This window comes from Lygodium microphyllum, chromosome 20 (assembly GCF_053477565.2).
Source record: "Lygodium microphyllum isolate KBCC chromosome 20, Lygodium_microphyllum_v1.1.10, whole genome shotgun sequence".
NCBI lineage: Eukaryota > Viridiplantae > Streptophyta > Polypodiopsida > Schizaeales > Lygodiaceae > Lygodium > Lygodium microphyllum.
The window spans coordinates 73,426,079-73,453,225 of NC_141154.1; the positions used below are offsets into that span (position 1 = coordinate 73,426,079).

The 27,147-nt window shown below is 39.2% G+C and overlaps 1 protein-coding gene across 2 annotated transcripts; it reads left to right on the plus strand.

Annotated features, from left to right (window-relative positions):
• Positions 1–2,793: 2,793 nt before the first annotated feature.
• LOC148019015 (uncharacterized) lies at positions 2,794–26,467 on the plus strand. Of its 2 annotated transcripts, XM_087701189.1 has the most exons (4): positions 2,794–3,071; positions 25,326–25,444; positions 25,874–25,931; positions 26,085–26,467. In XM_087701189.1, the coding sequence occupies exons 1-3, from the start codon at positions 2,914–2,916 to the stop codon at positions 25,891–25,893; spliced, it is 297 nt and encodes a 98-aa protein (XP_087557315.1). In that variant the 5' UTR covers positions 2,794–2,913; the 3' UTR covers positions 25,894–25,931; positions 26,085–26,467. The 2 variants fall into 2 exon arrangements, with proteins under 2 accessions (XP_087557315.1, XP_087557313.1); XM_087701187.1 differs by lacking the exon at positions 25,874–25,931 and having other exon boundaries at positions 2,799–3,071.
• The last annotated feature ends 680 nt before the right edge of the window (positions 26,468–27,147 follow it).

Below are 27,147 nucleotides of genomic sequence, written 5' to 3' on the forward strand. Positions count from 1 at the left end.
TCTATTGATGGGTGACCTTGGCCAAAGGTAGACAAAGAGCCTTCATGACACAAGAATTTGGGATATTTTATCCTGCCATGGTAGGAACTTTGATGTTTACCCAAGAAGCAAATGGAGTCACATGGCTTGCTTCGTACGAGCCATTCTTATGGAGAGAGCAAGTTCAAAGCATTAGAGAGAAATAAGAGGCGAAGTATGAAAGCACACTTTCTATTCAAAGGATAAGTTAGTTAAGGGAAGACTTTATGTGCTACACACATTGTGTTAGGAATAAGAGCAGGTGATCACCACCCTAGCTTGGTACCAAAATCAAGGGCTAGAGTAGATGAAAGAAAAAGCAGAGGGGTGGGTAGCCAAGAACAAAGACAGAGTCAAAGACTTGGCTTACAGGCTTGCCCATTCTGGGAGTGAACACCTCGTAGCAAAAAGCAAGACCGCAGCTATTGAGATAGGAATGTTGGAGCAATAACGTGCATTTTTTAGCATAGTGTCAAATGTCATGCAATCATGTTGGGAAGAAACACTAGAAGAAGTAAAAAGAAAGCTAAGAATTGGCAAGAAGGGCAGTGCAACATGGACTTCAGGCCAAGGCACCCAAGCCTAGAACTAACTTGGGATTAGAGGAGCAACGAGTCCATCTAATCTCAATTGGCTTAACCTCAGAGGAACTCACCTTGCTAGGGCTTGGGGAGTCAGAACAGTAAGTGTAGTTGCCTCAACAAGAGCCAACAAAAAAGAATTATGAAGTTTAGGTTTTTTGGCCCCATGATTTCATATCATAGGCTAAGGCCACTTCTATAGGAACAATAGCCGTGAAACCTTAAAAAAATAACCTTAACTTCTCCTTGCAATCAATTGCCTTGGAGAATTCAATATCCAAAATAGTGGCCAAGTTATTTTTGAAGGCACTAAGATTCCCCTCATTATCCTTGACAAGGATGCCATTGCTCTCTCATTGCATGGAATTGTTTCTCTTTTTTTGCTTGCCCTTAGGCATGTTAAAGTAAAATGTAGTAAGCACCTCAATATCCAGACCAACCTTCAATTGCACCTCAACAGCTTGAAGCCAATGTAGTTCTTCATCCTTAAGGTGAGGGTCCACCTTAGCTTGCAAAGCATTGCATCATGAGCAAGTATAACAATAGAAGGAAAAAGAGAATATCTTATTTCTACACATGAATCCACAATCTTCCTTCTTTAGTAAGCTCAACCTCAAGCATGGTTTTTGGTAGCCATTGTCACAACCTCCAATTAGTGAACCCACTTTTTTGTGGATTCAGAGCATAGGCTACTTGCCTCTTGCCAAACATCTGAATTCTTTAACCTCACGAAGGTATGAACTATCATGAGTGAGATATTCACTAAATAGTCTTAGGCATGTGACAATGTAATGAAAGAAGTTGAGGGGAGAGAGAAGGAGAGCTGAGGAGAGAGAGAAGGAGAGAGAAAGAGAACAAGAAGAAGAAGGAAGAAGACTAGAAGAGGAGAGAGAAAGAGAGAAAAGAGGAGAGAAGGGAGAAGGAAGCCATGGAAGCTAGAGATAAAGGTGAAGAGTATGATCTTGATAATAACTGGTTGCCCTAATCTGGGGCTCTTACACCTTAAATACCCCGGTCAGTGTGACGGGGTGTCTAAACCCTAGTCAGTGTGTATCCCGCTTGTTACAGACAAGAAGAAAGGAGAAGAAAATCTATTACTGTAGTGGTTATACCATGTGAAATGGGTTATCTTGGGATCATTAAAAGCTAACACCATGTTCTACCATTGATGAGTTATCACCAAGTCATTCCATCTCTCTCTATCTCTCTCTCTCTCTCTCTCTCCTAATAGCATATAACCATTCCCATGAGAGTGATCCGATTTTCCTTTCATCATGTTCTACAATTGATGAGTTCCACCAAGTCTCTCTCTCTCTCTCTCTCTCTCTCTCTCTCTCTCTCTCTCTCTCTCTCTCCTCAACAGCATATATCCATTCCCATGAGAGTGATCCAATTTTCCTTTCTTCATGTTCGAAATTCCTCATTACACATCCTATCTTTGATGTTCTACCATCGCTTAGACCTTCGTATGGATACCTTTGACCCATAAATCAATGATTATCATTTATTTGTTTCTTATATTGATTTTAATTGTCAAAGTTGACCCCCTTTCTAATAAAGCTATTCTCTGCCATCATCATGGTTCTACCCTTATGTCGATTGTTATATCATGGATGATGAAGCTCGGGGCTTCCTCTTTCCCTATGAGCGAACCATTAGTTGCAGTAGGATGACTAGTTGTAGCAGGATGACTTTTGTTTTATAGGGTGGCATGCCCATGAAATAGAGGAAGAGACCCGAGCTTGCAAGGCTGCGATATTCTTGCTTAATCCTTCCTTATGACAAGGCCATATGTGCTTGTGGTGGCCTTTTTTCCTGTTGGATCAATATTTGATCCCTTTTTGGAGTTAAGGATCAACTGATCCTTGCACATGCCTTTCTCAACATCTATTATATCCAGTTCTACATTCCAAGTATAATCCATGGAGGCTTAATATATCATTGATGGTTTCTTGCCAACTACCTCTCCATTGTTGAGATCGTGTGAGAGAGGTTGCTTCCTTGAAGTTGCTTCCCACATGCATGTAGGAGAAGGGGTGCCATGTGTCTCACATAATGCTGGTCTTTAAAAGTCCCTAAAGAGCTTAGGGTGGTGGCATCCAAGTCTCTCTCTTCTTTGAGAAAATCTTGAGATTCCAATTCTAATTAGAGACATTTACACGTCAATCTATTGGCCCCTTTAGCCTACACAATATAGTTTAGAACTTAGAAGCGCATGTTTCAAACGATGTTACTATGGAAGCAAATTTTATGCTGCACATCGGTGCTTCAAATCTTGACCTAAAACCCTAGTACGTTGTTCGTGGTAAGGGCGATGGCGAGAAGGGTGGCATCGTTGTCCTTCGTGAAGGTCATGTCTCAGCGAACGTCGTGCAGGTCTGCTGTGCGGCCAGTTGCAGAGACCGTGTTCTCTTCCCCAGCGAGGTACCAAGCTTCCTCGAGCTTGCCGTCTCTCTCCTCCCATATCGCCCGGTGAGTAAACAAACAAATTAACCGCTTCTCCCATGTACATTATTCAATTCTAAGTAACACTTGTCTTCCGATCGTAAACAATCGAATCACGGTACGGTCGAGCAAAGCTGTGAAAGCCTCACCAGATGTGTGGAGCATTCTGTGTTTGACAGCTTCAGAAGAACGTTTTGCTTTGTAACTGTACTGATTGAGTCTTAGGATATCTCGTTAATCAGTTGGACAGGCAGAAGGTTGGCAATGTAAAATGCGTGGCCTGCTACAAATCTTAACAACAAATTTCAACTCGACCATCCTTCGTAACAAAATACGAAAGTCCATAGTTGTAGCTAGTTAGACATAGCAAAGGCGAGAGCAATGGAGCTCAGAGCATCAAAAGAACTCGTACTATGTGCTGGACGTTCATTCTCTTGTTTTGAGAATTGAGCGGCTTTTCAGCTGAAATCCCTTTGTTTGGAATCAAATATTGGTTTCTTCTTTTGGAGATATTGATTCTTATTACCTCATGTCTTTAACACGAGGAAGTTTTGTGAAAATGAAGCTGTCTAGAATCAAATATTGTTTTACTCTTTTGGAGATATCAGGTTCTGTAACCTTATGTTTTGAATTTGAGGAAGATTTAGCTTGTCCTTATGGTGCTAGCCATTCAATCATAGCAGTGGCTGCGTATAAGTTAAACTTGTAGGTTTTGCTGTGTGTAAGTTAAACTTGTAAGAAAACCTATTTATTGATAACTTTATTTGCTACTACAACAAAAACAAGGGCATTGCTTGTACACAAAGAAAACTGGCTACAAATTGAGAGAAAAACAACAAGAGTGAAGTTTGCAATGCAAAGATTGAAGGTTGAGGGTAGAAATCAAGAGAAAGACATCAAGAGAGGAGTTGTGCGAACTGCAAACAATATGATATCTAGAGCTTTTTCAAAAAACTATTGTGGAAATGTTAGGGATTTCTTTTCCTTTCTAATTTGGCTTGCTTTAAATGCATTTCGATGTCTTTGCAATGAGAAACAAGGACACATGAGCGTGCCTAGGAGCTTTGTCTTTTTTTGGTTAGCTTTCTTGCCTAAAAGTAGGCCACTTAACTCACATCTTCATTGACTATAGCCAACACACTAAGAGCTATTGTCTCTTTGACCATGACTCACAAAAGGTGGTGATAAGTCGAGATGTGGTCTTTGAGGAGTATTCTTCCTCTCCTCCCATCTTCTCTCCCTTTGATGCTGCATCATCTAGTGTCTCTTCTTCATCATCTTCATCGGATTTTCTCCCCCTCTGGTCCCTTATGCATCTTCTTTTGCTTATAAGTTACCTCTTTTTCTCCCTAGTTCTCCAACTCTTGCTCTTCCATTGCACATCCCTTACCATCTTCTTCATTGGAGGAATATGTCTCTTCTGCTCTTGGATATAGGAGCCATAGAGGTGCTCATGACTTCATGGTCTCCTTAATAGTATTAGTATTAATTGTTCACCATTTCACAGCGGTTCGAAACCTTATGAAGGACTTGGGGGCTATCATTTTTTTCAACCCCACTGTTAGGATTACAGAGGATAGTGAGCTTGGCACCATTTAGGAGGCTTACATTTGTAACTTGGGATTGTACTATATAGGATGAACTTGAGTTATTGAGCAGAATTAAATTCTACAATTGGTTTTGCATCCTTCCAAGAGGAAGATCATTGGTGTTTGTTGGGTCTACAAGACCAAGAATTTGGTTGATGGGTCCTTGGACAAGCACAAATTAAGGCTTGTTACCAAAGGTTTTGTCTATAAGCTGTTAGAGTGTGCAATGGAAGAAGAAACAGGAACACAGAGACAAAACAACAGAGAGAGACGGCAAGAAAAGAAGAAAGAAATTTGCACTATACAAGGAAAGAACGTTGAATTTAGGAGGATTGATTAGTCGTTGCACACAACACATAGCATTATTGAGGGCACTAGATTAGGTTGATGACGATGACAGCACCAGAGACGGTGGAAGATGACGGAGTCGAAGTGTGCACATGATGAAGGAGAAAGATGAATGAATGATTTGCCAATTGAGTGGGGGAGGCTATAAATAGCCAAATACCTGCAAATCTGACTAACCTGAAATTTGGGGCAAAAATATGGCCGACCAACATTTAATGTTGGTAAAAATTCTAGAAATGCTTTAAAAAATCCTGAAAAGGGTGGACAATGTCTGATAGGTGAGACAGAGTGATGCATGGAGAAATTGCTTGGAAAATGTGCACAAAGTCTTGACTGAGGAGAAAATGCATTGAAAGGCAATAAACTAATTGCTCTAGAATGAGATTCCTCTTGTGTCAAAACAAGTGATAGAGAGACCAAAGCTCCTAAAGTCCTCGTTTGACTCAGACTGATTATTACAGGCAGGAGATGACAAGGGATGACAAACATAAGTGCTAACACATTCTCTCTAATCGTGGATGTGGTGGAAGGCCAAGGAAGAAATGAATCCTGGGGTGGCAATCAATGTCGATGAGGTTTGTCGTTGTAGACTATCGATAAAGAAGATCCTCGCGATCCTAGGAAACCCCATTTGAAACACTAGGGGCTAGGGAATCCATAGCTGCATCACCAAGATCATCTTCCTCTAAAAAGGATGGGGGATACGAGGAAACCACCGGAGGAGAGGGCAGGGGATGGGAAGGAACCTGTGGAATAGATGGTGCATAGGCGGGAATGAGTGTAGGAATAGACAACAGTCTCAGAGGACCTGGCATAGCAAAAGGCGAATGGAGCTTGTAGAGCCCGCTCTCTTGCCAATGTGGCGCGATAACAGCCCTTGTAGAAGAATCCTCATTACAAATGGTTTGCTTGATGAAGACAACTTGGGCACCAAGCCTAGCAAGGCCATGAATTGAGAGGAGTGGAAAGCCCAAGTTCGAAACATAAAGGGCTTGTGAAAGAGAGCTTGAAGTGCGGTCGGGAAATAAAGGCAAAGTGCTAACACCACAAATAGGCATCGATACAATGTCACTGAACCCTTAGAAGGGCATAGATCTAGCAACAAATCACCTTGTGGAGTCATATAACTAGAAGTTTCACTATCAACTAACTAGTTCCATCCTTCGCTCCTGGACGAAGGTGAGGGTACTTCTTCCAACATTTCTCCTGTGTATGTGTCCCCTTCTCTCAGATGGGTGAAACCAGTCTTCCTTCTTGGAGAGGGTGGTAATTTCTTGATTAAGCACTTAATTACAACAATCAACAAACAAACATAAAACTGAAATGCACAATTTATTTTAATAATCTTGGACATTGGATATCTTGTTGGCCCCAAAATTGGCGCCCCTTTCGGTATGTCTTTAACTTTGATTGCCAATGGCATGAGTACAAGCTGAGATTCCACAATCTCCGTTGCTGTTCCAAAAGCCCCTTGTTGTAATAACAATCAGCAAGCAATTCGGCCCATTTGCCCCTTGACTTTTCACCCATGACTTGCACAATCGGAACCATAAATTGGCCAAATGCTGCCCCAATTGACAATGAATGGATTGACTTTTGAATTCCATGACAATTACACAAATTCTAGGTGCTGAATTTAGTGTATGCTGCCTTCTCCGATTGGCATGGGTCTCAAGGTGGCTGTCAAACCCTAATTTTTGTAGAAATTTAGGGTTTACAGTAGAAATCCTCTAGTTGTCCACCAAATACGGGTGAGATTTGTTCCAAACGGCTGAAAAATGTTGAGATCTTTTGAGAAATTACTAGAGAAGGTGAGAGAAAGCCAAGATGAGAGAGAGATTTGATTTTCTTCGTGAAAATCCTACAATTTGCCTATTGCTTGCTCTAGCTTGCATTTAATGCAGTGGCCTACTGCCAAGCACCTCCAAAATGCTGTCACCTGATCAACAATGTCGTTGCCAGCCCGTGGAAGGCGTCTCCTTGCTGTTGCCTATTTGCTGAGGTCTCAAGATGACTGTGTTTTATAGCAAATCACTATTCTCTGATCAAAAAATGAAATGACAGCTCCCTCTCTCTCTCTCTCCCAGGCTGTGAACTAATTGAATGGTTGAGATCCATCCCCCAAATGTCAAAAGATGACGTACTGGTGAGACAACAGGGATTGCGAGGAGGAATACGGAGTGAACTCGGCAAACATGGAGAAGAGAAGAGAAACTCTGATGAATGGAATGATGAAGATTTGAATCATGGAGTGAATGTGATACAAGAGAATAAGGGTGTTGTAGCACAAGGAAGATGATGAAGATAGCCATGAACCACGAACTGCAATGTTCTCCTTAAGGGGTGTGAGGATAGTGGAGAGGCTGGAGAGAAGGGGTTGGAGTAGATCTCAGCCAAATTTGGTGGACAGCAGAGGGATCTTTGTTTTAGTTTCTAAATTTCTGCAAAAATTAGGGCTTAGCAGCCACCCTGGGAGGTATGCCAATAGGAGAAGACATTATACACTAAAATTAGCACCTGAAATTCATAGAATTGACAAGGATTTCAGATGCTTGGCCATCCATTGTGAATTGGGGCAACATTTGGCTAGTTGGTGGTCTCATTTGTGTAAGCCTTGGGTGAATATCAAGGGTCAATTGTCCCAAATTGCTTGCTGATTGTTTGTACAACAAGAGGCTTTTGGATCAGCAAAGGAGATTGTGGAATCTCAACATGTACTCAATCTATTAGTAATTAAAGTCAAAGAAATATCGAAAGGGGTATTGATTTGGGGCCAACTAGGTGTCCAATGTCTAAGATTGATAAGGTAAAGTGTGCATTTCAGTTTATGCTCATTTATTAATTTCTGTAATTAAGTGTTTGATTAGGTTTTACCATTCTCTCCGAGAAGGAAGGCTAGTTTTATATGGAGCTCATTTAACAATATTCACTCAAAGAAGAGAAATTGTCTTAGTGCAATGAAGACGAATGACATAGTTTATGTGAGCTCCAATTTTCGCTTCCTAGCTCGTACATCATTTGCAAAGGCTGATCCTTTTGTATGGTGGGAAAAAGATGATGATAAGAATTGTGGTGGTGATGGTGATGGCAAGGATGTTGTTCAATAGGATGAACATTCAGGCGCAAGGGAGTCATCTTTTATGAATGAGAGCACTTAGCCTCTTGAAACTTTTGAGTATTGACTTGGCATTAGCTAGGAGCTCTTGTAACTTGCATCTTTAGATCTTAGTGTATATTTTGTGGCTTTGCTATGCGCATCTGTTGTGCTTATGCAACATCACTGATAATAATTCGTCATAATCCATTCCTAATTACAATGTTTTGATCTGTATTATTGCTGATTATTGTGTGTTTAATTACATGGATTATGGTTGATACTGAAATAGGACGTCGATAGGCCAATTTATAAATTATGTATACCTACCATATGGTTGATCAGTGATTTTGTGATCAAATTCTTAGAGTCATTTCAATGTATTTTTAATTTTCATCTCTCTAGATTTTGAGTGTCGATTGAATGTGTGTGTGTGTTCCTATTCCTTGTTGTCGGTAACTACGACAGTGGTATCTCTTGCAAACTCTCTTCGGAGGGCAGTATAGGGTTGGTAGTCGTATCTCTTAGATCATTGGTATGGCTTTATGAATCCTTTACCAGACATCTCCTGTTTGGTGATTCTTCTATCTTCATTCATAAAGAAGCCTCCTTTTCTCCATTGGTGGATTACTCTTTATGTATTGCTGCACCTACAAAAGGTTTAACCTCACGTTTCACACTTAAAATGTTGCGTTTCACCTTGAAACATTCCATCTCTAGGAAGTCCCAAGTGAAATACTAGGTGAAACTGTTGAATGATACATATGAGACAATTTCTTTATAGATGATGAGTTATAGCTTTTACACATTTACACCATGCATATCCTTTCGTGTCAACTAAATGATGTCTTTTTGTTGGGCTCATTTGCACATATTGCACATGTGCACATTAAAATAGAGTAGAGACCAACTATATGCATCAAGCATTAGTGTATACGGTTCTTAAAGATTGAAATATAAGAGAGTTTTCTTGAATTTATCATTTTCTTTTCAATTTATCTATCATGTTGGGCTTGTATCTTTGACCTATCTCGAAGGCTTTGGTTCAAGTTGATAGCATATGATCACTAATGATCGCTTAAAAGGTTTCAATAAAATGCAATGGTGCATCTGCATAATTTACACAAGATTAGCAAGGATGCTGTCCTATATGTATTGTGTGCAAAAACCCTCAAAAGAAGCAAGAAAAATCAATTTTGTTCATACCGGTGTTTCATGCTAGCATAAAAAACATTTAGGTCTAGTATCGCTTGTTCAAGAGCATGTTATTGATGGAGAGATGGAGTGGATCTACTATTTGATGAAGGATATTGTAGTAGATATCTTCACAAAGATTCTTTCATTGCCTTCTATGCTAGACATTGACACCCTTAGATCGACCACAAGTTATGCTCACTCCCTTGGATTTGGTGATGTTTCTTGGAGTAGCAAGAAAAAATCTACTATTTCTATTTCTTTGATGGAGGCACAATATTATGCAATATGCCTTTTGGACTTGGAGGGAGTTTGGCTTTAATGGATGCTTATAGATATAGTTTTATATAGGTAGGACCTACTCTTCTTCAAAGTTGACATCAAAGTGCTCTTGCAATTGTGAGAGCGTGGTGTTTCATGCTTGCATTAGACACATTAAGGTCCGGTATCACTTATTCAAGAGTATGTTTTGGGTGGAGAAATGGAGTGAATCTACTATTTAATGAAGGACATTGTAGTGACATCCCTATGTAGGCCCTTCGATTGCTTGCTTTCTATGCTTCATCACATGTGCCTTCTTGGCCTGTAACTACTTCCAAGATTTGAGAGGGGGTGTTACCAGTCGATGTGTTCTAATTTCATGTCCTAGTTGGGAGCTCTGTCAGAGTCCAATTAAGATCTAGGAGCTCTTGCTATTGTGAGAGTGTCTCATTCGATAGGTCCAGTATCATGCTTCTTGGATGAGAGAGAGATAGGAGAATACAAAGCATGTGGCTGAAATTTCAGCTCGAAAGCTTATTCCAAATGAAGAGAGAGATCTCGAATATATAGGTGTGGACTAGGGTGTGAGTATATTCTACCAAAGACAAATACATTTTCCATTGTTAATTGACTTCATGGCAATAGTACTTCAACATATCCAATATTGTGAGATTGGCTATCTCACTTTGATCATTTGTTTAAGGATGATAAGAATAAGAAAACGTAAGCTTTGTATCCAAATTTTCAAAAAGAGCTCACCAAAAGGGACTAGTGGTTTGTGGATCTCTGCTACCCACGATGGATTATGGTAATCGATGATATATTTAAAGATTTGTTGAGATTGGCTATCTCACTTTGATAATTTGTTTGAGGAAGATAAGAAGGAAAAAACGTAAGCTTTGTACCCAAATTTTTAAAAAGAGCTCACCAAAAGAGACTAGTGGTTTGTGGATCTCTAATCACCTATGATGGATTCTAGCCATATATTGAGACTTGATAGTCTATGAGACTCAACAAATCATAGGTTCTAGCCATATATTGAGACTTGATAGTCTATTAATTGGAATGAAATGAGTCCGTTTGCTAAACCTGTCAATAATAGTCCATATGCCATCATTGCCATTTGTTGATTTTGACAAGCTCAAAATAAAATCCATAGCAATGCTTTCCAAAGGTCAGCTCGGAATTGATAATAGTTGCAAAAGCCTTGCAGGCTCTTGGCGATCAAACTTAATCTTTTGGTATATAAGATATTCTTTGATAAATTGTTCAATGTCTCATCGAAGACTTGGCTTAAAGAAATACATTTTAAGTGCCTTGATTGTGGCCAAAATACCATGATGAGCCATGTAAGGAGTTGCATGACATTTTTGCATTACTTTAGGCCTAAAATCTTGAGTAAGAAGTTGCGTGATATTCTTTCATTACTTTAGGTCTGAAATCTTGAGTAACACATAACTTATTCTCAAGATCAATCAATTTTTAGATATGCTATGTGCTTTATCAAAATAGAGTTTGAGTAGCTGGAATCTGTGTTGATTTGCTTAGATAAAGGATCTATAAGCCACACAACTTCAGAAGAACCTATGACCTTATCCATTAATTTTCATAATCAATTATCTATTCAATTTGTTTCTTTGGTGATTAATAGATATTGAGAAAATTGCATTAGAGCTAGTTATTGATGAGTGATTATAGGTTAGGGTGGACCATGTAGTGGGTTAGAAGAAAGATAGTACTTATGAAAAGAAACCTATCTTTGACAACATAAGAGTTTACCCTTTTACCAAGTTGTAAACACTCCCAGATGATTTTAAAATCTTCATAAAAATCATACATGTCCCTCGTACTCTTGAAATCTGTATGATGAATCATGGACCTTGCATGAATTTGAGGTTTTCTTGACAAGGCATCAATTACCTTGTTTTGCTTCCCAAGAATATGCAGTATTTGAAAGTTAAATTAAACTAAATAATTGGCCCATTGAATATGGTTTTTAGAAATCTTTGGTTGATGGAGAAAATATCTTAAATTGTCATGGTCCGTCTTGATAAGAAATTCTTAACCTAAAAGATAGTGTCTCCAATCTTTTAAAGCTTGAATGATGGCCATTATAGATAGTAGTATTCTTTTACATTTTACAACCTTTTGCTTGCATAAGCAATTGCATGCCCTTCTTGGTTTTAGATTGTACCAATGCAATCTTTTGAAGCATCACATCTCACAAAGAAAGGTTTTGACAAATTGTTTATAATCAAAACAGGTTCTTTGCTGACATAGAACTTTAGAACTTAAAAGCTTCCTTCTCTAGTTTGGTCCATTGGAATGCCACAGCTTTCTTGGTTAAATCATGCAATGGTCCAACAATCAGTGTAAATCATTTAATGAATCTCTTGTAATAAGAGCATAATCCTAAAAAACTTCGAACTTCATGAATACTAGTTAATTCTAGCCATTCTACAAAAGTCTTGACTTTTTCTGGATCCATCCGAATCCTATCTTTGGATACAATGTGGCCCAAGTAGTGAATCTCTTCTAGCAAAAATTCACTCTTTTTGCCACTCACATAAAGTTTGTGTTTGCAGAGTTTTTGAAACACTATTTTCAAGTGATGCTTATGTTCTTATTCATCTTTTGAATGAACCAAAATATCATCAAAGAAAGTACCTATGAATGTTTCATATGCTGTAAAGATTCTTTCCATCATTCTATTAAAGGTTGCAGGAGCATTGGTGAGGCCAAATGGTAGTATAAGAAACTCATACAAACCAAAAGTTATCCTAAATGCTGTTTTATGAATAACATGAGGAGCAATCCTTATTTGATGGTAGCCATTCTTGAAGTCAATCCGGCTGATTTTTTTGGATCCATCTAATCTATCTAAGATATCATCAATTCTTGAAATGGGAAACCTATTCCGAATTGTAATTTTGTCGAGGGCCCTATAGTCCACATATATGCACCAAGATCTATCTTTCTTCTGTATTAAGACTAGAGAGCAAAAAGGTGAGGGACTAGGTCTTATTAGATTGTTCTCCCAGAGCTCATTTACTCACTTCATAATCTCCTCTTTTTGTGTTAGACTCACACGATAGGGTGGTCTATTTGGAGGTGAGCTTTAAAGAATGAGATCAATGTGATGATTTTCTGGCCTCTCTAGTGGTAACCCGTCAGGTAAAGTGTTTGCAAAACAATCTTCATACTTCTTTAAGAAACTCATTCGGTCATCGTTGATATTTGAGGTGGACTCCTCAATTCTAGACTCTTTGTTAGAATCTTTGAGAAAAATCAAGTATAAGAAAATAACTTTTTCATTGCTTTACAAATTTGTACATGAGAAGATGGGAATAGAGCATAGAAACAGGGAATGGCCGTTTTGGCCTATAGGAATGGCCTAACTCGTTTCAAACCCTTCGAGGAGGTGAAATGGCTAAGGAATGTCTCCTGTTGTTCTCAAGGCCGTTCCTTGCCATTCCTCATGTCATTCCTTGTTTGGAATGGCTATTCCAGGCCTGTTGACAAAAAATTGACGTTTTTTCTAGTTTTTTTTTCTTGCTTGTATCACACTCCTACCACATTCTCCCTCTCTCTCTCTCTCTCTCTCTCTCTTTCTCTAGTCACGTTGCCTGCATCTCCATTGCCTAATGTGCATGTACTAGTCTCTCTCTCTCTCTCTCTCTCTCGGGGGTTGAAGATTCGAAGTGTCAAGAGAAGTCACAAGTCAATCATGAGTCCATGCAAAGTTCAAATTTGATGCATTATCAACTCTTGCAAATCACAATCAAATTTTAGCCTATCCTCAATTCCAAGGTAATCATCCATTTATATTGTCTAATTTTAAGGGAAATCGGGATAATTGGGGCATTTGGGTCAATTCAGGGCAATTTGGAGCTACGGGGGTAATCGAGTCAATTTTGGGACATTTGGGTCAATTTGGAGCATTAAGGGGTATTTCTGTAATTAGAGGGACATTTGAGGCATTTGAGAATCTATGGCATTTTTGGGGTGTTGAGAGCAATTTGAGGCAATATTGGAGCATTTAAGGCAAATTGGGCGACTTTTAGCATTGGGGAGACTATTGGGGTAACTTGGGGTAATTTGGGTCATGCAGGGCATATTTGGGGCACTTAAGACATGTGCCATTCCCCCCATTCTCATTCCTTGATGTTACATTAATAAATCTAACATATGGGGAGACAAGTGCGAGGGATGACCGTCCGGGGGTTTTGGGCGCCCGTACGGGGTTAAGGGGAGCTTAGGAAGTAAGCGAGTAATACTTAAATAGTAGAACTCACCAGGTAATGACAGCTGGAATAGGGAGTCACGACGGGGTGGCACTCTAGGAACTTCCTAAGCGTGGTCAGAGGGAGAGAGAGATTTCTCTCGAGCTTGTTTTCCCAGAATAGAGCAGTTGATCAATAGAAGACAGAAGACAGACCTGTAAACAAATGTAATACTTATCTAGAATCATTTAATAATGGTATCAGAGCAGTCGCGCCACGTCCTACTGAAAAGATTACGTTCCGCCGAAACGTGATCGGGTCCGATCTTTAGCCACTTCGATCACGTCTGTGTTGGCGACCATGACGGGATGGTTCAAGTCGGGCCAAGTCTCGCTTCTAATCACAACTTTGGTCACAGATTTGTTCTCATGTGACCTGGCGGGGGGTGTTTAATCACATCCTTACACAGTGTTTTTGCCTAACATGCCTTATTCTCACGTGATCTACACACAATTAGTGCAGATTTGAGGAAAGTTGCACTGTTCTTCATGCCCCCTCTGTAATCAGGGAAGTATCTCATCTTTGTACGCAAATTTCTTATATTTGGTTTCCAATTCCAGTGTATAGATGGAGGGAAAAGAGAGAGAGGGGGTAACCGAAGGCTCTAGTTCCGGGGACCACCCTATGGTGGATCCCCATGAAACGGAAATACAAGAAGAACAATGGGAATAATTTTTTTTTGATGATCTAACTGCTCGTGTGTAAGCACAGGGGATTCAAATGGAGTTGCTAACTCAAGTACTCGCAGAAATAAAATCTCAATTAGCCTTATTACTGGAAAGGGATAAAGGTAAGATAGAGACCTCAGATATTCCGTCTTCATCGAAAGATCTAAATGTGACTATGCGAGACCCTAGGGAACCCCACCAAAAGCTGAGGGATATGAAACCCCCTCAGTTTCATGGGGAGGAAAAAGATAGAAATGAAGATACTATCTTTAACTTCCTCCAAAAATGGGAGGATTTGCACAAACTTAAGAATACTCCACCATATCTTCAAGTGCTGGAGGCCAGTCTAACCTTGGGGCAAAAGGCATATAAATGGTGGAGAACTTTAAAGGAGGCAAATAAAATACCTGAAACTTGGGCTCAATTTGAATCAGTCTTTTTGAAAGAATTCCTTCTTGAAAATGAAATGGAAATTTGTAAGCAAATCTAAAAGGAAAATGCCATTCCTTAAGGGTAAGAAACAACCCTTTGAAAAGAAACAATATGTAAGGCCGAAGTTAAGTCAAGATGATGACTTTGATAAGGCCAAAAAAGAAAGGCTGTGTTTCAACTGCCTATCTCCTAACCATGCTACCTGGAATTGCCCTCAAAGGAAAAAGGGGGAAGATAAAGGAAAGGATAAGGACAAGGGCAAGGGAAAAGAAAAACAAATCCATGCAGTGCAGACCTTGGAATTAAAGGGGCATGAAAGGTATAAATCTTTAGAGGTCTTGCACAAGGATGTACAACAGAGGTATTGTATGTCAACTTCTATGTGGCAGCCTACCTTTGGGCCACATGATTTAGTTAGAGTGCATGGATTGATAGCGGGAAAGAGGGTTAGAGTCATGATTGATGACTTTGCCACTCCCAATTTCATAAATTATGCACTTGTCAAAAAGTTGAAACTTCCCCAACAAAAGAGTGAGCATCAATATGTTGTTCGTATGATGCAAGGTCAGGATAATAAAATATGGGATACAATGGTATCCAATTTGGAAATTGAGATCCAATGATATAAAGATAAGCTTGATTTCCAAATTATGAATATGGAAAGAGCCGATATTGCTTTAGGAAGGGAGTGGCTATGGGGATCGGAACCATCCTTAAAGCGTAGTTATCATCATAATACATTGGAATTTGAAAGGGATGGTACGACTTTTGTGATTCAAGGTGAACATGAAGTATCTAATAACCCTTTGATGTGTTTCCTTGAAGTTCAGAAGCTAATAAAGAAGGAGGAAGCTTGTGAGATATATATGTTATGGTTTCTCCTTGTACAGGACACTTTTACTTTTTGTAATATAAAGCAACAATTTTCTTATGTTTGCGAGTTGAATGTAAATAATGAATTAAGTGGTTTGTTAGATGAATTTAAAGATGTGTTTCCTTCTGATTTACCAAGTGGTCTTCCACCAGATAGGGGTGATGTAAATCACCCAATTGACATAGATAGGGATATACACCTTGATTCTAAGCCACCTTATAAGCTAAGTGAAACACAACACCAAGAAGTCGAAAGATAAATCAAGGATTACCTTGATAAGGGGTTTATACAACCCAACAATTCACCTTGGGCTTCGCCAATTTTATTGGTGAAGAAAAAAGACGGTTCTATGCGACTTTGTGTTGATTATAGAGTACTTAATAAAATAACGGTGAAGAATAAATTTCCTATGCTCAGAATGGAAGATTTTTTTGATCAATTATAAGGGGTAAAATTTTTCACAAAGATTGATTTAAGATCAGGCTATCACCAAGTAAGAATTAAGGCCCAGGATATTCCTAAGACGGCATTTCGTACTAGATATGGGCACTATGATTTTTTGGTGATGCCTTTTGGTCTCACTAATGCACCTGTCACTTTTATGAAGTTGATGAATAGTGTGTTACAGCCCTATCTAGGACACTTTGTAGTAGTCTTCTTGAATGATATCTTGATCTTTAGTAAATCAAGAGAAGAACATTTGGAACACTTACGGTTAGTATTCCAATTGTTAAGAACCCATTTTCTTTATGCAAAGAAAACTAAATTGTGAATTCTTTGCACAAGAGGTCGAATATTTGGGGCATATTATCTCGAAAGAGGGAATCAAGATGGATCCAGAAAAAGTAAGGGCAATTATTGAATGGCCATCTGCAAGGAACTTGGAAGAGCTGTAGATCTTCCTAGGTTTATTTGGATTTTATTGCAGATTCATTCGAGATTATGCTAAGATAGCTGTTCCAATGACGGACTAACTTAAAGGAAAAGGGAAGAGTTTTAATTAGGGAACATACCAAAATAAAAGTTTTCAAAAACTTAAGGTAGCTATTGCTACAGCTCCAGTACTATTAATTGTGGATTCCAATAAACCATTCGTGGTTGAGGTTGATGCCAGTGATAGGGCAATAGGCGCGGTCTTATTACAAGAAGGTCGACCAGTTGCTTTCGAAAGCAAGAAATTAGACCGTGCAAAATGGAATTATTCTGTTTATGAGAGGGAGCTGTATGCAATAGTAGATGCAATGAAGAAATGGAGACACTATTTGTATGATGCCAAAATTTTGATCTTGTTGGATCATGAAAGCATTAAGTGGCTTAATGACCAACCGGATCTACAAGGGCGTAAAGCTAGATGGGCCGAACTTTTCCAAGAGTTCGACTATGAGATAAGGTATAGAAAAAGAAAGTATAATATAGTGGTTGATGCACTCAGCAGAATGCCCATCATAAATGAATTGAGTTTTACTCAGTCCACTTCCGATTTACTTGAATCCTTAAAAGGGAAATGCCAGGTTGATCCGGCGTATTCCAACATATGGGAAGCAATAGAAAATGGGGATCCAAATGGAATAGTCTCCACTAAGGAAGGAACATCTGAGGATGTTCAACAAGGAAATGGAGCATTAGGGGTTGCTCAAATGGGATTCAAATGGAAGAATTTTACCATTGATAATGGTTATTTACTCTACAAGAGTACCCTTTCTTGAAACCCATTGATGTAATCCTCACGGTCACTTGTGCAAAGGTTGTATGCCTTGTGCGCATTTGATGGTGCAGCACCAGAATTGGCTAGATTGTTCATAGAGAATTTATACCAATTGTATGGCCTTCCGGCTATAGTTTTTGATCGGGATAGAAAAATTTAATAGTCAATTTTGGCGTGTTGTATTTAGGAAATTGGATACTAAACTTAGCATGAGCACGACGGAGCACCCGCAAATTGATGAGTAAACTGAAAGGGTTAACCAAATCCTTGAAGATATGTTGAGAGCATATGTAAGTAAAAGACAAACTAATTGGGAAGAGTATTTACCGATAGCAGAGTTTGCATATAATAGTGCCAAGCACTTTTCCAGTGGATATAGTCTATTTATGCTAATGTATGGGTTTCAGCCCAGAGCTCCTCATGCAGTAGGACTGCACAAGGAGAAGGTTCAGGCAGTAAAGGATTTTTTGGAGGATATGAATAGTATGTTAAAATTTGCTCAAGAAAATATTAAGAAAGCTTAAAATCAAGGTAGAGCTTATGTAAATCCTCATCGAAGAGACCTCTCCTTTGAAGAAGGGCGATTCGTCTATCTTAAGGTGCCTGAACAAACTAAAACCATGAAAACGGGACGATGTCCAAAGCTGTCACCCACATATTGTGGTCCTTTCACAATACTTAAAAGGGTGGGAGAACAGGCTTACAAGCTCCAACTACGTGCTGGTAGTAAAACACATCCAGTTTTCCATGTAAGCAAGTTAAGAAAGAAGCTGGGTGATATGGATAATCTAATCTTAAATGATAACATTGAGGAGCTAATAGGTGACCAATCTATTTCACATGAACCAGAAAGAATTTTGAGTGTTCGTAACAGGCGAACAAGAAATACTATTTATCAAGAATATCTGGTGAGATGGAAAGATTGTTTAGAAGAAAGCTCAACATGGGAGCGTGTAAGTACCTTAGAGAAAAGGTTTCCCAATTTACAGTTGGACCTCCCAAGCATAATTTTCAAGGACGAAATCGATTCTTAAGGGGGAGGAAATGTTACATTAATAAATGTAACATATGGGGAGACAAGCGTGATGGATGACCGTTCGGGGGTTTTGGGCGCCCGTACGGGTTTAAGGGGAGCTTAGAAAGTAAGTGAGTAATACTTAAATAGTAGAACTCACCAGGTAATGACAGCTGGAAGAGGGAGTCACGACGGGGTGGCACTCCAGGTACTTCCTACGCGTGGTTGGGGGGAGAGACAGATTTCTCTCGAGCTTGTTTTTCCAGAACAGAGCAGTTCATTAGCAGAAGACAGAAGACAGACCTGTAAATAAACGTAATACTTATCTTGAATCGTTTAATACTTAACCTTGGACGTTTCCCCCATTCCAGGGGGTCCCATTTCCGTTCTTGTTTCCTATTCCCAGGAATTATGGAATAGAGTTTCCTTTCACTCCCACATCAAAAGATACATTTTTACTCTTGGAAGGGAATCTAAACTTATTTTTAATTCCAATCAATGGATGTATATATTTTTCTATGCCAGGGTATTCCTAATACAACATTACAATGATCAAGATCTCCCATAACAAAACTCTCATGATCTATGTAATCTCCTATGTCAATTCTTAGTTTTCCAAGAATGGGAGTAACTTCAGACTTCATTCCTTGAAAAGTAGCACCTGCCATTTCTGGTGTTCTAAACCTCTCTTTTGGTAGATGTAGGGCTTCGAACTGAGGATGGATATAATGATATGTAGTCCCTGTATCAAAATGAATGAGAATAAGTTGATTCGTAATCTTACCCCAAGCCAAAGCCATAAAAAGCTTCCTTTTCTCTGACGAAGTTTCATCCTGTTGCAAGGATTTCTTAGGTACGACATTTGCTTGAGGTGTCTTTTGAGGTTAGTTTTTCCTCTTTGCCTTATTAGGACATTGACTAGCCATGTGTCCTTTTTCTCCACAAGAGAAGTATCGTCCTTCTCTTGTATATTTTGCTAATTGTTGATTTGTTAGCTTATTTTTCGATGGCAAAGATGGTCTACTTTCAACCTAGTATCTATGGTATATGCAGTTCTTCAGCTTCTAAGGCCGTATCTTGGGTTGCTTCTCAAGTATCAAGCTTTGTCATCTTGACAACTTGCGGTACTGTCGGATGTAATCCATGGATAAACTTTCTCATCTCCATATTGGAAGGAACTTTATTAAGAGAGAGAAATTTAAGAGAAACAATTGTAAATCTATTGATATATGTTTCAACATTTCTCCATGGCTTTGCTTTAGTTCATTCCATTCTTGCTGCATATCAACTTCAAAAGATAAAGGCAAAAACTTCTTGTTGAACATCTCCTTAATCTCTTTCCAAGGCTTGGGTTCCTTTTCCTCTTGAATAACTTTGAGCCACCAATTTAAAGTAGTATCCTTCAGATGCATTTTAACTATCCTAATTTTTTATTTTTTTGTGTAATCTTTACCACCAAAAGCAACATCAAATTGTCTAGTAAAAGACACAGCCTTTTGAGAATCTCTCTTACCATAGAAAACATTAAACTTTATGCTCTTCTCTTCAGGCTTGAAGTCTCTTTTAGTATCGTTTTCCTTTGCTAAAAGTATCTTTGGAGATTGAGCTACCATGGAAATAGCTGGTTCTTTGACTCTCTCCTTGTTCTTCTCCTTGGAGGGATTCTTGGGACAAGAGGAGATAGCTTGTATATGATGAGACTTTGAAGTTATTGCTTGGGTGGATTCTCGAATGATAGGTATTATGTTACCTTTCATAGACTTAGTTGCATCAATAACATTTATACGTTTAATGCTGAGATAGACCTTCGCAGCCATAATACCGTTTGTCTCAAGAGCTTTCTCCGTAAGGAAATCTTCAAAGACCTTCACTTTAGCCCTTCTCTTCATCAAAGCTTGAATTTTTGGATCGGTTTCCAAATCCTTATATCTTTGTATATTCTCATAATCAGAGAAGTAGACAGATATAGAGTGTCGGGAGCCTTTTTGTTGTCCATAAAAATTCTCCTCTTTGTCTCTTGACATGGTGAGAAAGTTGGCCCAAAGATCTTGTCAGCCAAAAAAGTTCTTGCAAAAAAGAAGTCCTTGCTTTGATACCAATGTAAGCGTGGGGAAGAATGTGAGAATAACAATACTTTGAACTTAACCAACTTGATCAATTATCACCATGAAAATTAAGAGAGAGAGAGAGAGAGAGAGAGAGAGAGAGAGAGAGAGAGAGAGAGAAGTCGACACCACATTGAGAGGGAAAATAGACCTTTCCCCTTTACTTGAATTTATTGAAACAAAACCACGGGCACTAAGTGCCTGAACCATATACAAAAGGTTGATTTGCTACAATTCTAAAAATTAGGGTTTTGAAATATTAATTTATGCAAACTCGAGCAGCTAGCTGATTTTCTTCTCTAGTGCTTGGTTAGATCAAACTAAGTAGAAAATGCTTTTTGGATGAGAGATAGAAAGGAGAATACAAAGCATGTGGTTGAAATTTCAGCATGAGAGGTTATTCCAAATGAGAGATCTTCAATATATAAGTGTGGGCTTTAGTGCTCAAAAGTGAAAAGTAGAGGCTATAAATGTCAAGGGTTTGTAGAAATGATAAGTGTAGAGATACTTTTAAAATGACACATGTCCTCTTCTAGGTGCCACATGTCACTTTTCTAGAGAAAGAAACTTCCAAACCTTCTACTCTAAAAATCTCTCAAATGGTTAAGAATTTAAGATAGTTGCTGAAGACAAAATTGTTATTTGCGAAATCCTGAAGCCTTTGATATGAACAGAATTTCCATTTGAGGAACTTTCAAAAATAGTAACCTCCTAAATTTTAGGAGTCGCCAAATTTAGCTTCTTAAGAGCTTCATTATATAGGTTCACCGTTCATGGTTTGTTTTTTCGATCACGAGTATCTGGTTTTACTTTCTAAAACCGCTCATTATATGGGCTTCTAGTCAATGTGACTATTTGAGTGTCACTAAGTCTTAGTCATTTGAGCTTTGTGGTCAATATGACTGCTCGACTAAACTTTTAATTTCTCTTGTGCATCTCATTAATGACAACCCAAGTATAATTGTAGGATGTTCTGACCATTGGCTATCCTTAAATAAAAGGATGAACATTTAATCATATTTTGAAACACTTGAATAACACAAATCGCCTTTCAAAGTACATGAGCATCAAATTAATTTAGAATCATTGAGCCAATATGTCTTGGTAATAATCGATATACAAAAAGTTTGTTACAGGATCTACTATTTGATGGAGGACGTTGTAGTGACATCTTCATGAAGGCCCTTCCATTGCTTGCTTTCTATGCTTTCTCACGCGTGCCTTCTTGGCCTTTTACCACTCCTAGTATTTGAGAGGGGGTGTTAGCAATTGATGTGTTATATTGGCATCTTCTAGTTGCGAGCTCTATTAGAGTTTGATGAAGGCACGAGAGCTCCGACACTATGCCAATTGATGCATTTGTTAAGTGCTGCCATTCACCGCATTTCTATCTTCTTTCAGCATTTACAACTTGTTTTAGGTGCATTTATGAGGCACTTGCCATGTGGCCAGTGGGCAGCAGTAACATTCTAGAAGTGCGTGTGCAATAGGATCTATTCTTGCTAGTCAGCTAGATTTTGTGGGCAACATCAGTTTGGCTCTTTCTGGGTGTCATTCATCAATGCATTTCCATCTGGTTTCGGCATTTGCAGCCTATTTAGTTGCAATGATGAGACACTTGCCATTTGGCAGTTGGGCATCATTCACAGTTGCAGTTTGGTGAGTTTTTGCATGTTGGCTTGATTTATTACTGCTAGTGCACAATAGAAGAGGAAACATGAATGCGGACAAAGAAGGGGAGGGAAAGACTGCAATGAAAGAAGAGAATGGAAGGAGAAAATCTGCAATGAACTTTGAAACAAAGTTGAATACAATGAGGACTAATTAGTACTTGCATGCAACCAAAGGCATCAGTGAAGGCATCGCATTAGGTTGATGATAGAAGGTAGCATTGGAAGATGGAGGAATCACTTCGATGGTTGAGTGCACTAGTAACTTGTAAGTGGTAGTGACCAGCCAATTGAGGGGCATTGCTATAAATAGAAGAAAATGCCCCAAATTTGGCCGACCTAGGCAAACAAGGGGCAAAAAAGCTGGCCGACTTGCATTTGGCAAATAAAATAGGGAAAACACTAAGAAAAATGCTAGTTGGCATCATAATGCTGGTCACCTCATTTTATGTGGTGTGAACGTAGTAAAAAATCATTGGAAAAGAAGTGCAGAGGCTAGAAACTAAGTAGCTAGTGAACACACCTAAAACAAATTGAAAAAAAAAAGAGATGCTTTAGAAACAACTGCCTTCTCCATCAAAACACATGATAGATTGTATATTAGAACTTCTAGTATCCTTGTTTGACTCAGATTGAGGCTCACATGTAGGAGATGACAAACATGACTATTAATACTCCCTCTCAGATCTTGGATGTGGTTGAATGCCAAAGAAGATGGAATAGATCCAAGGGTGGTTGAAGAAGTGTCAAAACTGATGAAATTTTTCAATGAAAAAGCTACTCACAATCTTAGGAATCCTTGTCTAAAATACAAGGGGCTAGAAATCCACAATTGCATCATTGATATTATCCCCCTTTGAAAGGGATGGGAGGTATGAGGGAACACTATTGGGAGGAGATTGTGGCGGATGGGCCCAAGTCTAGATTATGCAAGACTTTCGAAATGGAGCTTGATGGACAATTAAACAATAATGGCGAAGTGCCAACATCACTATAAGGCACCAATGAGATGTCACCAACAGTGATTGTACCCTCAGATGGACGAAGATCTTGCGACAAATCTCCTTGAGGAGCCATATGACTTGAAGCACTAATGTCAATAGGCTGAGGCTGCTTTGAAGATGAGGTAGCTGCTGAAAAAGGCTCCTCCATCCCATGGATATGAAAGAACATGGACTCATGAGTTTACAATTGGTGTAGAGGAAGAGGAAGGCTCAAATGACTTAGTGTCATCCTTTGCTCTTGGACAAGGGTGAGGGTATTTTTTCACACACTTCTTGGTGGGATGAGTGCCCTTCCCATGGTATGGGCATTTAGGCTTAATTGAATTCGTGGCGAAGCTCAAGGACTCTTGAACTTGCAATAAAAGCTTTTGTAGAGCTAGATTTATTGGCTGCAATCTCCTTAAGGCACTCTTCATGTTTCAAAATAAGCGGTGCTAACTCTTCCCAAAGAATAGTCTCCTGTATCCTAGAGGTTGACAGGCTGGTGTAGAAAACATCATACTTGGAGATGATAGATGAGTAAGAAGGATCATCACATATCCTTGGGCCAATCGCTTGCCATCGCTGCATATTGCTTTGCCAGGCCAGACAATGCAACTGATCGCGAATATGGCTTATCGCATGCCATAGCAAAGACTGGCTATATCGCATGTAGATATTGTCTGACCTAGGGATGCAAGGCTTAAGCTTAGCCTGCGTGTCGTCCATTTGGTTGATGTGCTCGTGCATGGAAGGGGAATCATCAATCAGGAGCATTCAAAGTTTCTTCTCTAGGGTGATGGGTGGGCTGTGGTATCTTGAGTGTGGCTTTCTATACTCATTGGGTTATTTGGTGGTTAATCTTGAAGCTAGTAGGCCTTTAGGTCCATGATGGGAGATAGGGTAACAAGTTGACTTTGCTTCTAGTTGGCTCTCACATGGGGGACCCTTTGGCAGGATGGTTTAAAGGCAGGAAATCTGTGGTCATGATATGCTTTTGCAGGGCTGCTCATGATAAACAAAGAATCGGAATTTTCTATTCTTTGTGATGGGTTTGAGTATGGTTGACATTGATATCAATTTCTTCTCTAAGTCATCTCAGTGTTGGCTTGATCATCCACCCCTTAGGTATCCATGGATCTATTTGTTTTCGTTGTTATATGTATTATGATGTTGAGGGTTTTCTGATGTTCATTATGATATGGGATATGGTGGACATTTTGGGGTTCTTCTTGGGTGGTTGCTTGTTGAGTCATGACTCATACATCATTGTATATTTCATTGTACATACTACAGATTGCCCATGATCTTTAAGAGGGTGTCAGTCTTATGCATGTCATGGGTATGAGCGCTGTATATAATGTGCATTTGATTAGGCTTTAGTGGGCAGTTGGGTGGCGCATTATTGGTGCTTGGGCACTGGCTAACATGATCCTCTCAGCCCTCAGGTCTCTCCCACTATATCCTATATATGGTGTGTTCCTTATTATGAACTTGGAAAGGGAATCCATATACCAAAGCACAAGAGTGCGTACAACAATGTAGGCCGTGAGAAACTGGCAAAGTGGTTCCCAGATTCTCTCTCTCTAATAGGATGCAGTGTGCATGAATCTTACAATAAGGCATTGTACCTTCTAATTTCTGCAAGGGTGTTGGAAACCTGGCCATCACTTCTTTGGGTTTGGATGCCATTTTACTCTCTAACGTTCTTAAAGGGTGTTGATAACCTAGTGGTCACTTTTGTGACAAAAATAAAAGCTCTTCTGTGATGAAACTAAAAGCTATTTTTCTTTCCTTCCCTTTGATGACCATGGATATAGTTATGGTCCTTTGCTTAACCTGAGCAGGGACAATTAATGTTGTATTTGTAGATTTTGTTGCAGCATCAGGAATGTTGAACTTGTCCTTGTCTGATTGTTAGTTATTTTATTTAGCTTCTCTGCTTAAATTTATGGTGCTAGAGAGTGTTTCTACAGCTGTGCATAGAAATGAGTGTCTTTCTTGTTAGTGCAGCAGGAGATAATTTGATTTATCGTTTTGTTTACTGACTGGTGTGGCAGCTTGCGTGGAGCTGTAGCAGGTCTTGAGTCGCTACAACCACTGCACGCTGCCCGATCACAATCATTGCTCGTTTCAAGGCTGAGCTTTGGTTCTTGTGATTCTGCATCCTGGCTTCAGGGTGAGTTTATTTCAACCACTACATTATTGAGCACGCTAATGCTTCATCTTTCTTTCTCTAACTTGTATACCTGTATTGCATCTGATGATGTTGATGTACCAAGATTAAAAGGAATGCTTACATTTGACAGTCGCTCAAGGGTCTGGTTCTTACTTTATACCACTGATAGGTTGAGCTGGATGGAGCTTCATAATCAAGTTGTATATACGTAGTAATGTTTGGTGCTTGTATGAGAGGCATGTGCATACCTGGTGGATTGTTAACGTGATGAAAGATGTAGGAAGCTGAAGTAGAATGCCTGAATCTATAAGTGCTTTTGTTAGGGTGGAAAATAATGTGTGACTGGATGACATCAAGTTTCATCATCTAGTCTTCTAGTCTGCCTTGATATGTTGGCATGGCTTATTCTGCCAGTGTTTTTCTTACCAGATGATCTTGATGGAGTTTGAACATCTTTAATGGAACTGAAGCTTGAGTTTCATTGCTAGTAAGTCACAGTAGAGACTCCTCTAAGTGAAAAGTCAGTGCCTTAAGAGATGCTTGGTATCCAAACTCCATTACTGCTTGAAGGTTGGGCGATATGATTTGTCTTCTTCTAAAAGTTGTATTTTTTATTAAAATAGAACACGTTTTCTTTCAGATCTTTATGGTTCTAAGAAGCGCTGAAGACAAGGGAGCTAAACTAAGCTGCGGGAATGAAGTTTGTGAGGACATCTCATTAGGAGATCTAACTTGTGGCATACTTCTTTTTCTCAATTAGTTCAGACCATTGAACATTTAAATTCTCGTGTGCTATCGCCACTACACGATTTGCCCTCTGCTGCAATGTACCCCCTGATGCACATTGTCCTTACGTTATGATTTGCACATGGTATTTATTTGGTGATCACAGTCAGCAAAGCTTTTTGGCTGCTGGTTAATACTCAAATTTATATCCGTGAATTACATTGGTGATTATTCATGGTTCAAAAATCCCTGGGCTGGCTTGTTTTTTGAGGCATGTTAAATGTTCTAGGATTCCATATTCCTTGGGGACTAATGGTCTTAGCTCCATCAGTGAGAACTCATGAGCAGCTACCTTTGTAGGAAATATCAGCTACCATGGTGGCTATGATTTTTGCCAAAATATGTTTGCACTGGTTGCACTTCATTTCAAGAGGCACGATTGAAAAAGTCAGAGGAGAAATATAAGACTGTTGACTTTGCAATTGATGCAAGGGTACAGGAAATTTCTCAAAGGTTAAGATCTTACATGAAGGATGGACAATCAGAAATGCCAAATAAATACTGGGCACAGTAATCCCGAATTTAATCCATCTAAACTAGGGGCTAGTTTGAAACATTGAAAGTTGGTTGGAAAGGTTAGCTAGTTGAAGGATAATAGATGGTTACTAGGAATTCAAAAGTTGAAAGTTGGTTGGGAAAGGTTGTGGATTTCCATTAGGTAGGTTAATTGCTAGGAATTCAAAAGTTGAAAGTTGGTTGGGAAGGGTTGCGGATTTCCATCAGCTAGGTTAATTACTGTTATGAGAGGTGGATTGCATGTTTAAATGACATTCTATTGCAAAACTGCCCACAGTTGGTAAGTCTAATCTTGAGGATTGGTAGCTGGATCAAGAGACTTGTGAAACTATTTGTTTGTGGATGATTTGTGGCTGGTTATTCAAAAAGTGATAAAGGTTTAAGATTGTTGACTTCACCAC

What these genes read in the sequence shown, in the direction of transcription:
- LOC148019015 (XM_087701187.1), top strand. Translation starts at nt 2,914, where the DNA reads ATGGCGAGAAGGGTGGCATCGTTGTCCTTCGTGAAGGTCATGTCTCAG. An exon ending in CTCTCCTCCCATATCGCCCG is followed by an intron (nt 3,072 to 25,325) that starts GTGAGTAAACAA and finishes CTGGTGTGGCAG; the next exon opens with CTTGCGTGGAGCTGTAGCAG. An exon ending in TTCTGCATCCTGGCTTCAGG is followed by an intron (nt 25,445 to 26,084) that starts GTGAGTTTATTT and finishes GTTTTCTTTCAG; the next exon opens with ATCTTTATGGTTCTAAGAAG.